At 41.8% G+C, this 13,623-nt stretch overlaps 1 protein-coding gene across 1 annotated transcript; it reads left to right on the top strand.

The window, feature by feature from the left end:
- Nucleotides 1–11,148: 11,148 nt before the first annotated feature.
- On the top strand, nucleotides 11,149–12,144 carry or55e1 (odorant receptor, family 55, subfamily E, member 1). Its single transcript, XM_063492632.1, has one exon. The coding sequence runs from the start codon at nucleotides 11,149–11,151 to the stop codon at nucleotides 12,142–12,144; it is 996 nt and encodes a 331-aa protein (XP_063348702.1).
- Nucleotides 12,145–13,623: the final 1,479 nt, after the last annotated feature.

The raw sequence follows: 13,623 nt of genomic DNA, 5'->3' as shown, positions 1-13,623 counted from the left end.
GAAAAGCACCGAGTTTTTTAAATGGACTAACAATGAGGTGGAGTTGTTGCTGCGAGTAACACAAAAGTACAAAGTTGCAAAAGCGAGTGAGAGTTAAATAATTTGAAGAAAAGCTATCTGGAGCATGTACAAGCTGATATTAATCTTTAATAGTGCTGTCAAAATTGAGAGCAAACAAAACAACTGCTGTATAATGTCCTCCGCTATCTTTGTTTAATTGGTCACATGACTGCATCACATGACTAATATGCGTTATCGTTTTAGAAAGTCTCCATTTTCACTGTCCACACCTCGACGCAAATGCACCGTCTTCAAATGTATTCGTTTTCGTGAGCGTTTTCAAAACGCTGCATATTTCCTTGGGGAAAATGCCGTCTCAGTGTGGACGTGAGGCCAAAACGAAGAGAAACCGATGCGTTTTCAAACAATAACGCATTAGTGTGGACATAGCCTAAATGGTTTGATTTCTTAATGTATCTTTTGTAAAAGGTTAACATGTGTGTTTAAGTTTAAATGTGTGGTTAATAAATCTGGATTAAACTAATAGAGTTACGAATAGAGATAAAAAGACTTATGGGGATTTTAGTTCAGTTTATGTCTTCATACAAGAAAAAAAAGGGAACACCCCAGTTGTGTTTTTTTGTGTTTGTTATGTCTCAATTCGGATTCAGTATTTTCCCACTACACTTTACATCTTCCATGGCATTACTTAAAAATACCACTAGGTGGCGCATAGCGCTCAGGAGGAGCGTGAACCCCCCTTGGAGGCAAATCTGCAGAATAAATCCTGCAGAATAAATCTCCAAGCACGACATCCCAGTGTACTTCAGACCCAGCAACACACTCAGACAGAAACTGGTTCACCCGAAAGACAAAACTCCAAAACACAGACTTAACAACGTGGTGTATGCTGTACAGTGCAGCGAGGAATGCCCAGACCTCTACATTGGAGAGACCAAACAGCCACTTCACAAGCGCATGGCACAACATAGAAGAGCCACCTCCACAGGACAAGACTCAGCAGTCCATCTGCATCTTAAGGTCAAAGGTCACTCTTTCGAGGATGCCAATGTTCACATTTTGGACAGAGAGGACAGATGGTTTGAAAGAGGAGTGAAAGAGGCCATCTATGTCCACTGTGAGCGACCATCTTTGAACAGAGGCGGTGGTTTACGACACCAACTGTCTGCCATCTATAATCCAGTTTTGAGATCCCTTCCCAGACGCCTTAACACCCACTCACATCCTGGGCCATCTGACCTCAGGAATTCACATGATAGGGTGGGGCCAGGTTTCACAATGAGCTCACCCGAAACCCTGGCTGATTGTGACCCACACCCGCTTTCACACCTTGGCTCATGTGATTAGAGGATCACCAGGGGGTCCTTTGTCCCTCTTTGGGGGGAAACTCCCACTGGGTTTAAATCTGGGACTCTCGGCCATTTGACCTTAGAACTGAAGAAGCTTCTCGGATGAGAGGTGAAACGTCTTCAAGCAACTTTAAGAAGTCCAGACGCTTTTCTCCAAGCTCCTTAGACAATAAATCCTGCAGTTGAACTGTAAACTGTAAACAAGTTCGTGATCTGTGCCTCTTTATTTATAGTCGTCAAAATGACTAATAGGTAACACAGTAGAAGCAATAAGACTGTTGTGAACTGGTCAATGAAAGTATAACGTTATAAGTTAAGTACTGCTGAAGTATTGTGCTTAGAATGAGATCGTGATGTGAACGTGATCGTGCTAGGCTAATGGACTGGCTAGCGGGGAGAGTGAGCTTCAAGTACCGCAGTGATAGTAAGTAAGTAATATTTATTTATATAGCGCTTTTCACAGATAAAAATCACAAAGTGCTTTACAACACAAGAAATGGAAATATAAAACAATGTAACAGTAAAAAACAGCAATGTAAAACAATAAAAACAACATAAGAGGAAATTAATAAAATGCTTTTCTAATTAAAAATGTCTTCAGCTGTTTTTTAAAAGAATCAATGGAGTCCGTGCAGCGTAGAGACAGTGGAAGAGAACTCCACAGCCGTGGTGCCACAGTCTGAAAGGCCCGATCACCACGAGTTTTAAAACGAGTGCGCGCTACCACCAGCAGTCGCTGATCTAATGACCTTAAAGCTCGAGAGAGGAATGTGGTTTCAGCAGGTCAGATAGGTTTGAGGGAGCTTGACCATGTAGGGCCCTAAAGGTTAGAACTAAAAATTTAAAATGAAACCAAAAACTTACAGGCAACCAGTGAAGGGAGGCTAAAACTGGAGTAATATGAGATCTTCTCTTGGTGCCTGTTAAGGGATGTGCTGCAGCATTCTGCACAGTCTGAAGACGATTTAAGGTTGATTTGTTAAAACAAGTAAAAAGACCGTTACAGTAGTCTAAACGAGAGGAAATAAAAGCATGAATAATCATCTCAAGTTCAGGCTTTGACACCATTAGTCTGAGTTTTGAAATATTCAGTAAATGATAAAAACAGTTTCGGACCAGCTGCTCGAGCGACATCGAGCTGTCAAATATGACACCGAGGTTTCTGAGGCTCGATTTAACAGAAGGGTCTAAGAAGCTGATATGCTGCCTGATTTCTGGGACCATGTGGTCTGGAGCAATAATTAGAGTTTCTGTTTTATCAGAGTTTAGTTGGAGAAAATTGTCATTTAACCATTGGTTGATTTCTGTCGGGCAATTACTTAAATTAGACAATTTATAAAACTCAGAAATCCTGAAGGAACAGTATAGTTGGATGTCATCAGCATAGAGATGATAGGAGATATTTTTATACTGTTTAATAATTTGGCCTAGGGGGAAAATATAAAGTAGAAATAGAACTGGACCCAGGACAGATGCCTGAGGTACCCCACACGGCAAAACTGTTGATTCTGATGTAACATGATTCATGCAAACAGTAAAAGATCTCTCAGACAAATATGATATAAACCATTTTAAAACAACACCAGTAATCCCAAACAAGTTCTTGAGTCTGTTTATCATGATGCTGTGATCTACAGTATCAAAAGCAGAGCTGAGATCCAACAGGACCAGAACTGTGTACTCTCCAGAGTCTGCTGCCATCAACATATCACTAGATACTCTAAGTAAGGCCATTTCAGTGGAATGCAATTTACGAAAACCAAACTGGAAAGTGTCCATAACAGCATTTTTAACCAGGAAATAGATAAGTTGTTCTACTACTACTTTTTCTAAAATCTTCGATATAAAAGGCATTTTGGATATTGGCCTATAACTGTTAGGAAGAGATGGATCCAACTGGGGTTTCTTTAATATTGCCTCAGCAACAGCTTGTTTAAAGAAGCTGGGAACTGAGCCAGTATGAAGAGAAGTATTTATCATTTCCACAATACAGGGGCCAGTGGAATCAAACACACTAGTGAAAAGTGAAGTTGGAAGCACGTCAAGGGGGCTTGAAGTCTGTTTTATATGACAAAGCAGGACTCTGATGTCTTGTAATGTAACAGGAGTAAAAGAGGACCAAGTATCAGAGGAGAGCAAATTGTAAGTTTGATATTGAGAAGATGATGGAGAGATATTAGACCTGATGGCAGTGACCTTATTTGTGAAATAGTTCATAAACTCATTGCATTCAGACGTTGAATGAACTGGTGAAAAAGGGCCATCAGGAGAAACAATGCTCGTAATTGTTTTAAACAAGAATTTGGGGTCTTTCTTTTTTGAAGCTATGAGGTGTGAAAAATACTCTGTTCAGGCATTTTCCACATGTCATTTAGTAAGAGGATAGATTCTTTAAGGTGTAACCTATAAACCTCAAGCTTGGAAGCCTTCCACAAGCGTTCTAACTTGCGACAGTATCTCCTGAAATTACGAATGTTTTCATTTATCCAAGGACAAGATTTCAAACATAGCACAGTACTTTTTTTCAGAGGTGCCACCATGTCTAAAATAGAATTACACTGATTATTAAAGGATGAGACAAGAGAGTCCAAATCATGTAAGTCATTTCAGCGTCAAACATGGCAGAGAACCTTTTGGCAGCGTTCTGGTTTATAATTCGCCTTTCAATCATTATTTTGGGAACCGGAGGCTCCAAATAAAATAACAAGTTAAAATATATGCAGCTATGGTCACTCACATGGACATCTTCAACTCAAATGTCATTTATATTTAAACCCAAAGAGAAAACAAGGTCCAATGTGTGAACCTTTATATGTGTGGGACCAGAAACATGCTGCCTAAAGTTCAAAGACTCTGTGATAGTCATGAAGTCAGCAGCCATGTTACAGGATGCATCATCAATATGAAGGTTAAAATCTCCCAACATTACAACCTTCTCTAATTTAATTATGGATGACAGGAGGTCGTTAAATTCAGTTAGAAAGACTCGGGCAGGTCCAGGAGGTCGGTAGATTAATCAAATTGTGAAATTTACATTAGACATATGGCACACAGTAATAGAAAAACATCAGTTAAAAGAACAATTATTTTTGCTGAGATGGTTTAGACATGATAAAAAATTTAAGCCGGGACAATTGGACCAAACATTCAAACGATGGGAGTTAAAAGGGATTACAGCAGCTTGTACTCTAATGAAAAATGAAACATTAATGACGTCTTGATGCATTCTCAATCATCCAGGAAAGTAAATCTCCAAAAGTTGAATCTGTTCATCTGGACGTAGCGTTTTGTGGGAGAAACGTTTCGTCACTCATCCAAGTGACTTCTTCAGTCTCAGCTGACTGCAGGATTCCCCAAATCTTATAAACAGTACATTTGCATAATGACTGAAACCAGCCCACTGAAGGAACAATGGGCTGTGAGGTCAGTTCCTTAATCTTAATTATGCAAATTCCCATGACCATTGATCAACAACCACTGACCAAAACCCACTGATCAAAGAACACTGATCAATGGCCATGAGTACCATTCACAGAGAGTTGGGGAATGGCTGCAATCACAGCATTGTAAGATGGTGACAGATGTACCCTTAGGCCCCCTCCTCGATTCAGAGATGGTCTTTCCCTTTTCACGTAAATGGCCTCCTTGACTCCGCCCTCAGACCAGCGTTCCTCCCTGTCCAGGATGTGTACATCCTCATCATTGAAAGAGTGTCCACTGGCCTGTAGGTGTGAATAGACTGCAGAGTCCTGGCCTGACGAGGTAGCTCTTCTGTGTTGTGCCATCCGCTTCGCCAGAGGTTGTTTGGTTTCCCCGATGTATAAATCCTGGCAATCCTCCTGCACTTAACAGCGTACACTATGTTACTCTGTTTGTGTCGGGGGACCCGATCCTTGGGATGGACCTTTGGCGCAGCCATCTTACAATGCTGTGATTGCAGCCATTCCCCAACTCTCTTTGAATGGTACTCATGGCCATTGATCAGTGTTCTTTGATCAGTGGGTTTTGGTCAGTGATTGTTGATCAATGGTCATGGGAATTTGCATAATTATGATTAAGGAACTGACCTCACAGCCCATTGTTCCTTCAGTGGGCTGGTTTCTTTTGGAGAAACATTAATGAGTTTCCAACAACTGAAAAATAAATACAAATTGGAAAATAGAGATTTTTTTAGATATCTGCAAGTAACGGACTATTGCGTAAAGCAAATAAAGACTGACTGGCTTGAAAAACCATTGGGTGTTATTGGACTAGTAAAAAACTGCTATGAACATAAACAATTCAAAGCAATTTCCACCTTCTACAGATCATTAGAAGATAGACAGGACACAACCTTTTACCTTAAAAAGAAATGGGAAGCTGAACTGGCCATAACTATAACGGAGAAGGAATGGGTTAGTATGTGTGAAATACAACACAGCACAATGAATTTGCCGTTGTGGAGGGAATTTTGCTGGAAACATTTGATGCGTTTTTTCATTACACCCGAAATTAAAAGTAAACAGATCTCAAGTCCACAGGAAACTGTGTGGAGAAACAGAAGCAGATCATTCGCATGTATTCTGGAAGTGCATAAAAATAAAAAAGTACTGGGAACACCTTAAAATGACCATGGATAATATTCTGGGCTATGCACCCCCAAACACCTGTCAAGTAATGTACCTTGGAAACATAAAGGAACAGGTACAAAAGGAGGACTTATATCTAGTAAAAATAATTCTAGCCGCAACTAAAAAAGCAATCACAAAGAAGTGGTCACACCCAGATCCTCCCACTCAACAAGATTGGATTAGGAATGTAGAGGGTATCTCAGAGATGGAAAAAGAAGTGGAAAGCATTCCGAAGTGGCACCAAAAACACAACATAAAAAGAAATTTGCATGTGATAGGTGGAAAACGAAATGTAAACTCCAGACTGTTTGTATGTTCGTTTGTTTGTAATTTTCTTCACTGTATCGTTTTCAATGTTAACTAAAACTAATAAAAATTAAAGTTGAAAAAAAAAAAGGTAGATTAAAATACAATAAAAGGTTTGCAAAGAGCCGACCTTAATCATTTGCAGCTCAAATGAAGTGAAGGAATCCGAATTCATCAGTCTGCATGTGAATCTGTCCTGGTGCACAACAGCGATGCTAATGAACGTTTTCAGTTGTAGTGTGTTTTCTATATATCTTGTTGAGTTGCGGGGTCTAGGATCCCTCCCAGGCACCTGTCAGACCAGGGGGGGCAACAATCGTGGGGGCTTGTCCGGGATTAGTGCCTCCTCTTGATGGCAGCTAATCATAAAGTAATAAACTAAGACTAACGTCCTGGACCAACGTGCTATGCCTGCTCCATCTGAGGTACCAGAATGGCGGCTTTCCAAGAGCTGCGACGAGGAATACAGAGAAAGCTTCATGAGCTTATTAACACTGCTAAGACAGAGGTGCTGTACAAGCTTGTAGACACCATCAAGGATGAGGTGGAAGATGACCTACCAGGAGATGATGCAACAGAGGTGGAACTCTATGACTTCATTGTGGACTTTTTGAAAAGTGACCGGCTGGCAAGTCAGGAGGACCAAGGCATGTCTCGCCTGCTAGTATTCAACGACTTCATCACTGACCTGCAACGACCTCCGGTGGCTGCAGATGAGGACTGTGAGCTGGTTGCAGAAACGGATTCTGTTGTAACACCCTCAGTAGTTAGTGTGAAGGCAGATAGAACCCGCATGGTAACCAGTCAAGTAACTGATGTTATAAAACTGGCAGATGTTGCGGCACTCCTGCCACGTAGAGAATTCAAGCTCCACAGTGGACAGATTTCTGACTCAGATTCAGATGTTAGTTATAGCTGTCTGTGTAGACCAGGGGTCGGCAACCCTGGGCACGCGTGCCACAACTGGCACACGAAGGGTTAACTGATGGCACGACCATAGCGGGACTGACCATTGGGCATACCGAGCATTTGCCCGGCGGTGCCGATGGTGATTTTTCGTTTTTATGGGCCGATGGGTTTTTTTGTAACGGTATAAACAATGAAAGGTGGTGGATTGGCCAGATGCTGGCTGATGTGTAAAAATAACTCAGTTGTTTGGTGGTGGCTGTGGCGGAGCTTCCACAGAGACCAGCAGGTGGATGAGGGCAAGGGGAGGAAGGAGGAGCAGAGACCCGAGAGACCCTTGTCTTCATACAAGAAAAAAAAGGGAACACCCTAGTTGTGTTTTTTTGTGTTTGTTATGTCTCATTGCTGATTCAGTATTTTCCCACTACACTTTACATCTTCCATGGCATTACTTAAAAATACCACTAGGTGGCGCATAGCGCTCAGGAGGAGCGTGAACCCCCCTTGGAGGCAAATCTGCAGAATAAATCCTGGAGTTGAACTGTAAACAAGTTCATGATCTGTGCCTCTTTATTTCAGTACACAGGTGGGTTACTAGTCGTCAAAATGACTAATAGGTAACACAGTAGAAGCAATAAGACTGTTGTGAACTGGTCAATGAAAGTATAACGTTATAAGTTAAGTACTGCTGAAGTATTGTGCTTAGAATGAGATCATGATGTGAACGTGATCATGCTAGGCTAATGGACTGGCTAGCAGGGAAAGTGAGTTTCAAGTACCGTAGTGATGCTAATGAACGTTTTCAGTTGTAGTGGGTTTTCTATATATCTTGTTGAGCTGCGGGATCTAGGATTGCACCCCTCCCAGGCACCTGTCAGACCAGGGGGGGCAACACTTAATAAATGTACTACTACAAAAGCAAGAGGACTGAGTGACTCATATAAATTCTAAAGAAATATATTTTCTTATTAAGCAAAACTATCATGTTGAAGTGATCTTAATTGTCTCTGTATCTTTGAGCTATGGTGCTAAGATGTAAAAAATATAACCAAAAACAGCAGCGAACATTAATATTCTCATTAATTTCACTAAACATAAGATGGCTTAGAAGGCTTTTTTCCTGAGACCTGAGGATGTCCTAAAATGCACACCGTACTATCAGATCACATCAAATATCGCATGTTGTTGTTTGAGGTTCTGGTAGAAAAACCATTTGATGTAAAGCTGTTATCATTTTTAATAAACTTATATTATGTTTAACCAAATAAAGTTATATTTGGTTATTGATTTTCGATGCATGCTAACAGGTAAATCATTGTTTTGTCTTAATAAAGTCATCTTAACGCTATCAAAATCTACCCAAACTATCTTCGGCCTTTCATTATGCTCATATGTCAACTTATTCATTTTTCTGATGTTTGGTCTCTGCGTGATCACATGGCGTTCAGGCCGGTGTTGATTAGAGCCACAGCTCTGAGAGTCCCAGCAGTGTGACAGAAAGAGCCAATTAAGCAGCCCCGGTAATTAATCCCTGCGTTCTTCTCAAAGGAAGCCAAATTCTGTTGTACTGACCTCGGGACCAATTAGCTTCAAAAGGAAAATGGGAACAAATACACGGATGAAATACCTGAAGGAAGGAGCAGCAGACAAATTAGATTTCACGGTTTAAACCTCAGAGGAAACATCTGCGCTCCTCTGAATTCAACATCAGAGCAGGAAATAATATCAAGCTGCAGCTTTTCATCGTGGGAGGAAAGATATAATCACTTATATAATATTTATTTTCTTTCTGAATAACATTTAAGTATTTATTTATTTTTGCACACGCTAGCAAACATAAAATGTGATTAGGAAGCACTTAAAGTTTGTTAACTCAGTGTTTATCACAGAATATGTATCGGCCTTATAAAACAGACATTGCGCTGGAGTTTTAAAAAAAACCCTGTATCTGGTATTCAGTGAAAAACACGTCAGAAGTGCGTGTGCGCAAAAATCACCAAATTCAGAGTTTCGTAAACCGTCAGGTTGTCCCACGTGTCTCTGCTCGTTGTCCTAACAGACCCACACCCTCCGGAGACCGATGGGCTCAGGCACCTTTACACCGCCACAAGCTGCTTTGAGGCAATCACAGCGGTGCTGTGTTTGAGGTCAGCCTTTCAGTGGGACATCAGCAATTGGCTATAAGATGACCTGAGAAAAGACCGAGTTTTTCCTGACGTTAAACCAGCGCTGCAGGTAAGAAAGATCTTGTTTTCTCCTTCTTCTCGCTTTTGTTTGCTTTTTAAAACCAGTGTTTTGATTTAAAAAATATTTTAGTTAGAGTCCAAACACTGAGACAGTTCTCAAAATACTCCGAGTACTTTTAATCGGTTATTTACAAATAGAAACTAGTTTAATTTGAGGTGAAAATCTGTGTTTACTCTGAAAACCACACAGATTATGAAACAGATGTGACAAAGAATTGTTTTTATTTGCCTGATTTTCCCGTTTCTCCTGGATCCGGAAGTCAGACACATGAACTCTGCTGGTTTATCTGGAATGACTTACCTGAGTGATGGTAGAAAACCATTATACTACTTGCTTGGTTCATCTTTTAGAAATGATGAGCAGCAGAGCTTTAAAGACTTTCAGAGACTAATTATTCTGCATGAGACAGACTTTTTCCAGCAGGGACGACAGCAGCATAATAATCCAGATTACTTGGGTGGCTTGATAGAGGTAGAAGTAGAAAATACGTATTTTCCATAAAGGTAACTGTCACCTTAAGGGTTTGTTGAAAAACTAACAGCTGCTAATTTCAGGGGAAAAGGTTGAAACAATATGATGTAGTTAATGAACTTTGAGGAAAAATATTACAATTAATATCACACAAAATTCAAATTATACATGTTTCCTGTTGCCCCACACATCTATGTACAGAAACACAGAATGCAACGATGTGCAAATCTCAGAAACCCATATTTTATTCTATTTACGTGACGGCAGCAACACGTCTGTAAAAGTAGGACAGGTCCATGTTTGCTCTCTAACATCAGTCTGTGATGGTCTGATGGAGGATTCCAGCTGCTCAGCAGTCCTGGCTCTGCTTCATCCTCTTCAGTCTAAGGACCTCCATGTTTGGATGGGTCTGACCTCAGATCTGTTTTAAGGAGCTTTGGTCCAGAGGACATGGTGCTGTTTCTCCATCGTGGTCACACGTGGCAGTAACCTGCACGCCGAGCTGCTCGCTGGTTCTTTTGAAGTGTCCCTGAGCCCGTGCACTGATGTTTTAATGTACAGGTCACAGTTATCGGCCTTGTCCCTGTGCATGATGAGACTTTCAAAGACAATTTGGAACTGAAGAACATTATTCTGAAATTGCAGTTTTTTGCAGGCCTGTCACTGACCTGTTGCCAATTAGTTATCAAATGTTCCTCTCACTGTTTCTTACTTTTCCGGCCTTTTGTTGCCTCATCCTAACTTCTCTGAGACGTGTTGCTGCCATCAGATCAGATATCAGGTATATGTCCTCTGTGTTCTATTGTGAGTAAAATACGAGTTTATGAGATTTAAAATCTTTGTATTCCGTTTACATTTTATACAGCATTTTCAAAAGTTCCAGATGAACCAATGAACTACTTATGTCGAAATCCCTTTTTTTGGTCATTATTTACCAGAAAACCTGTTTAAAAGAAAAAATAATGCAGTTTTACAGCTACAGTTACAGCACCACGCTCAAATTCAATGAATTTAAGCACGGCCGATTCTTTCACACATGTCGGTAAAGGCAGACTGCACGGTGAGGCGCCCACCACCAGTTTAAATGAAATATGCTCACTGCGTGTTTCATTGAGTATGGAAGAAGTGAAAATTTTAGCAGGCAAGAACTACATTTGGATAAGAGTAAGTCCCCGTGTCCTCTCGGCGACTGCTGACTGTTTCTGTGTGGCCGTCTCTGTGCAGGTGAAGCCAGAGCCATGTTGGAGGCACCGCTGAGCAGAAACTTCTCCCATAGCACATTTGTGTTACGAGGGTTTCCCTCGCTGCAGAAACACCGCCGGCTGTTGGCGCTGCCATTTAGCACCTCCTACCTGTTGGTGCTGCTCGGAAACTCACTGCTGGTGTACGTCGTCCGCAGCGTGGAGAGTCTGCACAGCCCCATGTACCTCCTCATTTGCACGCTCTGCTTTGTTGACATCCTGGTTGTGACAACCATCATCCCCAACATGCTCCTTGGCTTTCTGTTCAACTGGAATGAGATTTCATTGGTCGGCTGCTTGACTCAAATGTTCTTCACTCATTTCCTGTCCTCAGTGGAGTCGACCCTGTTGCTGGCAATGGCACTGGACCGCTACGTCGCCATCTGCCGGCCACTGCGCTACAATGAAATAATTAACTCCTCCATGCTGGTGAGGCTAGTGCTCTTCACGCTGGTGCGCAGCGTCTCCATCATGGCAACGCTCGTAGGTTTGGCAGGTTCTCTGCAGTTCTGTGGTTCCAACGTAATCCAGCACTGCTACTGCGACCACATGGCGCTGGTCAGCCTGGCGTGTGACAGCAAAAGCCGGAGCAGTGCAGCTGGCCTTGCTGTCATCATCTGCTTTGTAGGAGTTGACATACCAATTATTTTCTTTTCCTATATGAAGATACTGAGCGTGGTCTTGCAATCGGCAGCAGCCGGTGAAGACAGCAGGAAAGCTTTTCACACCTGCAGCACTCACCTCATTGTTATGATGTGTTTTTACCTGGTGGGCAGCATCACCTTCCTCTCTCACAACCTGAACATCCCCATACCAACAGATATCAACAATTCCATGGGACTCATGTACATCCTTTTCCCAGCAACAATCAACCCTATCATCTACGGAGTACGAACCAAAGAAATCCGTAACGGCTTTCTGAGAATTTTCAAAAACAGAGCAAAGAAAATAATGACTGTGAAGGTTTCGTCTGCTGGAAAAGGAAAATCATAAAGACCCTCTTCTGTGGGGTTTGGTTTATATGATCTTTATGAACCTCTTTTGTGCAAACATACTTTTTTCTACAACTAATACCTGTAGTTTCAGACTCTGAAGTGGAAACAGGACCTTGGAACCATCCCAGAGTTTCAGATTATAGACGGCTGCTTTGAAATTGGGTCCTGCTCATATGCACCAAATCTTTTGCTTCTTGGAGTTCCTGTGTGCTGGAAAGTATCCCGTCTGGGAACTCTGTTGTCCAGTTGGGGTACCTCAGTTTTTAATGTTGGCAATAACAGTGAAACTTGTTGATGGGGAGGAAGGGCTTGCTGGAGGCCAAGTGTTGTTCTGTTACTGGACTTCTGTGCTGTTGGTCTATAATGAACATTGGTTGATTTTGTCATTTTTTTTATTACATGCAATGGCCGACTCACCTGTCTCTGACCTGGATTAGGTGGATTAAGGAGGATGCCAGACAGCCAAGAAAAATGAAAGTATGCTGGGAGGATCTGGGAAGGGCCGTGGAGTGGAGATCTTCACCTCCTGCAGAACTTTTGCAGCATTATTCTGATGGGGGCCAGGGACACAGAGTCTGAATGGACCACATTCAACACCACCACTGCTGATGTGGCTGAATGAGGCTATGGCTGTTAGGTGTTTAGGACACATCATGGCAGAGCCCCACCAGTAAACACTGGAGGTAAAGGGAAATGTGATGGTCAAGGAGTAGACCTATCAGGGATAAAAGGCTTATGGGACAGTTGGCATGTTTAGGCAGAGTACGACCATGACATGAAAAAAGAGTGGGAGGTTTTCAGGGAGTGAGGTATTTTGGTCTCTCAGCTGGAGGAGGTGGTGCTCTAGGCAGCTTTGCTTAGACTGCTGCTCTTGTGACCTAAGCGCAGATATGCAGCAGAAAAATCAAACTGTGACTGCAAGGTATACGTCAGTCTGAAAAACTCCTGCAAGACGTGTTATCTGAAGTCTGACATGCTGTCGAAGGCGTTTGCAGTTTGGTGAATCACTATAAAGTTTCTTTAAAAAGCATCTCTACAAGGAACACATTCATTCTTATTTCCTTAAATGGAACACCCAGCATTAGGCATTAGCACGAGTACTGTATTTTTCGCACCATAAGGCGCTCTTAGAATTATTTAATTTTCTCAAAAATCGACAGTGCACCTTATAATCCGATGCGCCTTATGTATGACTTCTGGTTGTGCTTACTGACCTCGAACCAATTTTATGTGGTACACGGCGCTCAGAAATCTGTCAAAAATGTTTTAGTACGACTTTGGTAAGCTACGAAGCCGCACCGCTTGATGGATTGTTGGAGCATTATGGCTACCGTAGTCAGGAGCCTCACGGAGTAATCTGGGTCCTAAACTCCATCCCTTCAGGTCCCAAAGTCAAATGAACACTGCGGCATCACTGAGAGTTACAAACTGTCTAAATTCTTTCATCTTTAATAAAAGTGTAACAGGTGTAACAATT

The sequence above is a fragment of the Pelmatolapia mariae genome, linkage group LG14 (assembly GCF_036321145.2).
Source record: "Pelmatolapia mariae isolate MD_Pm_ZW linkage group LG14, Pm_UMD_F_2, whole genome shotgun sequence".
Lineage (NCBI taxonomy): Eukaryota > Metazoa > Chordata > Actinopteri > Cichliformes > Cichlidae > Pelmatolapia > Pelmatolapia mariae.
The sequence above is the reverse complement of the archived record's forward strand: the minus strand, read 5'-3'. Positions and strand labels throughout refer to the sequence as shown.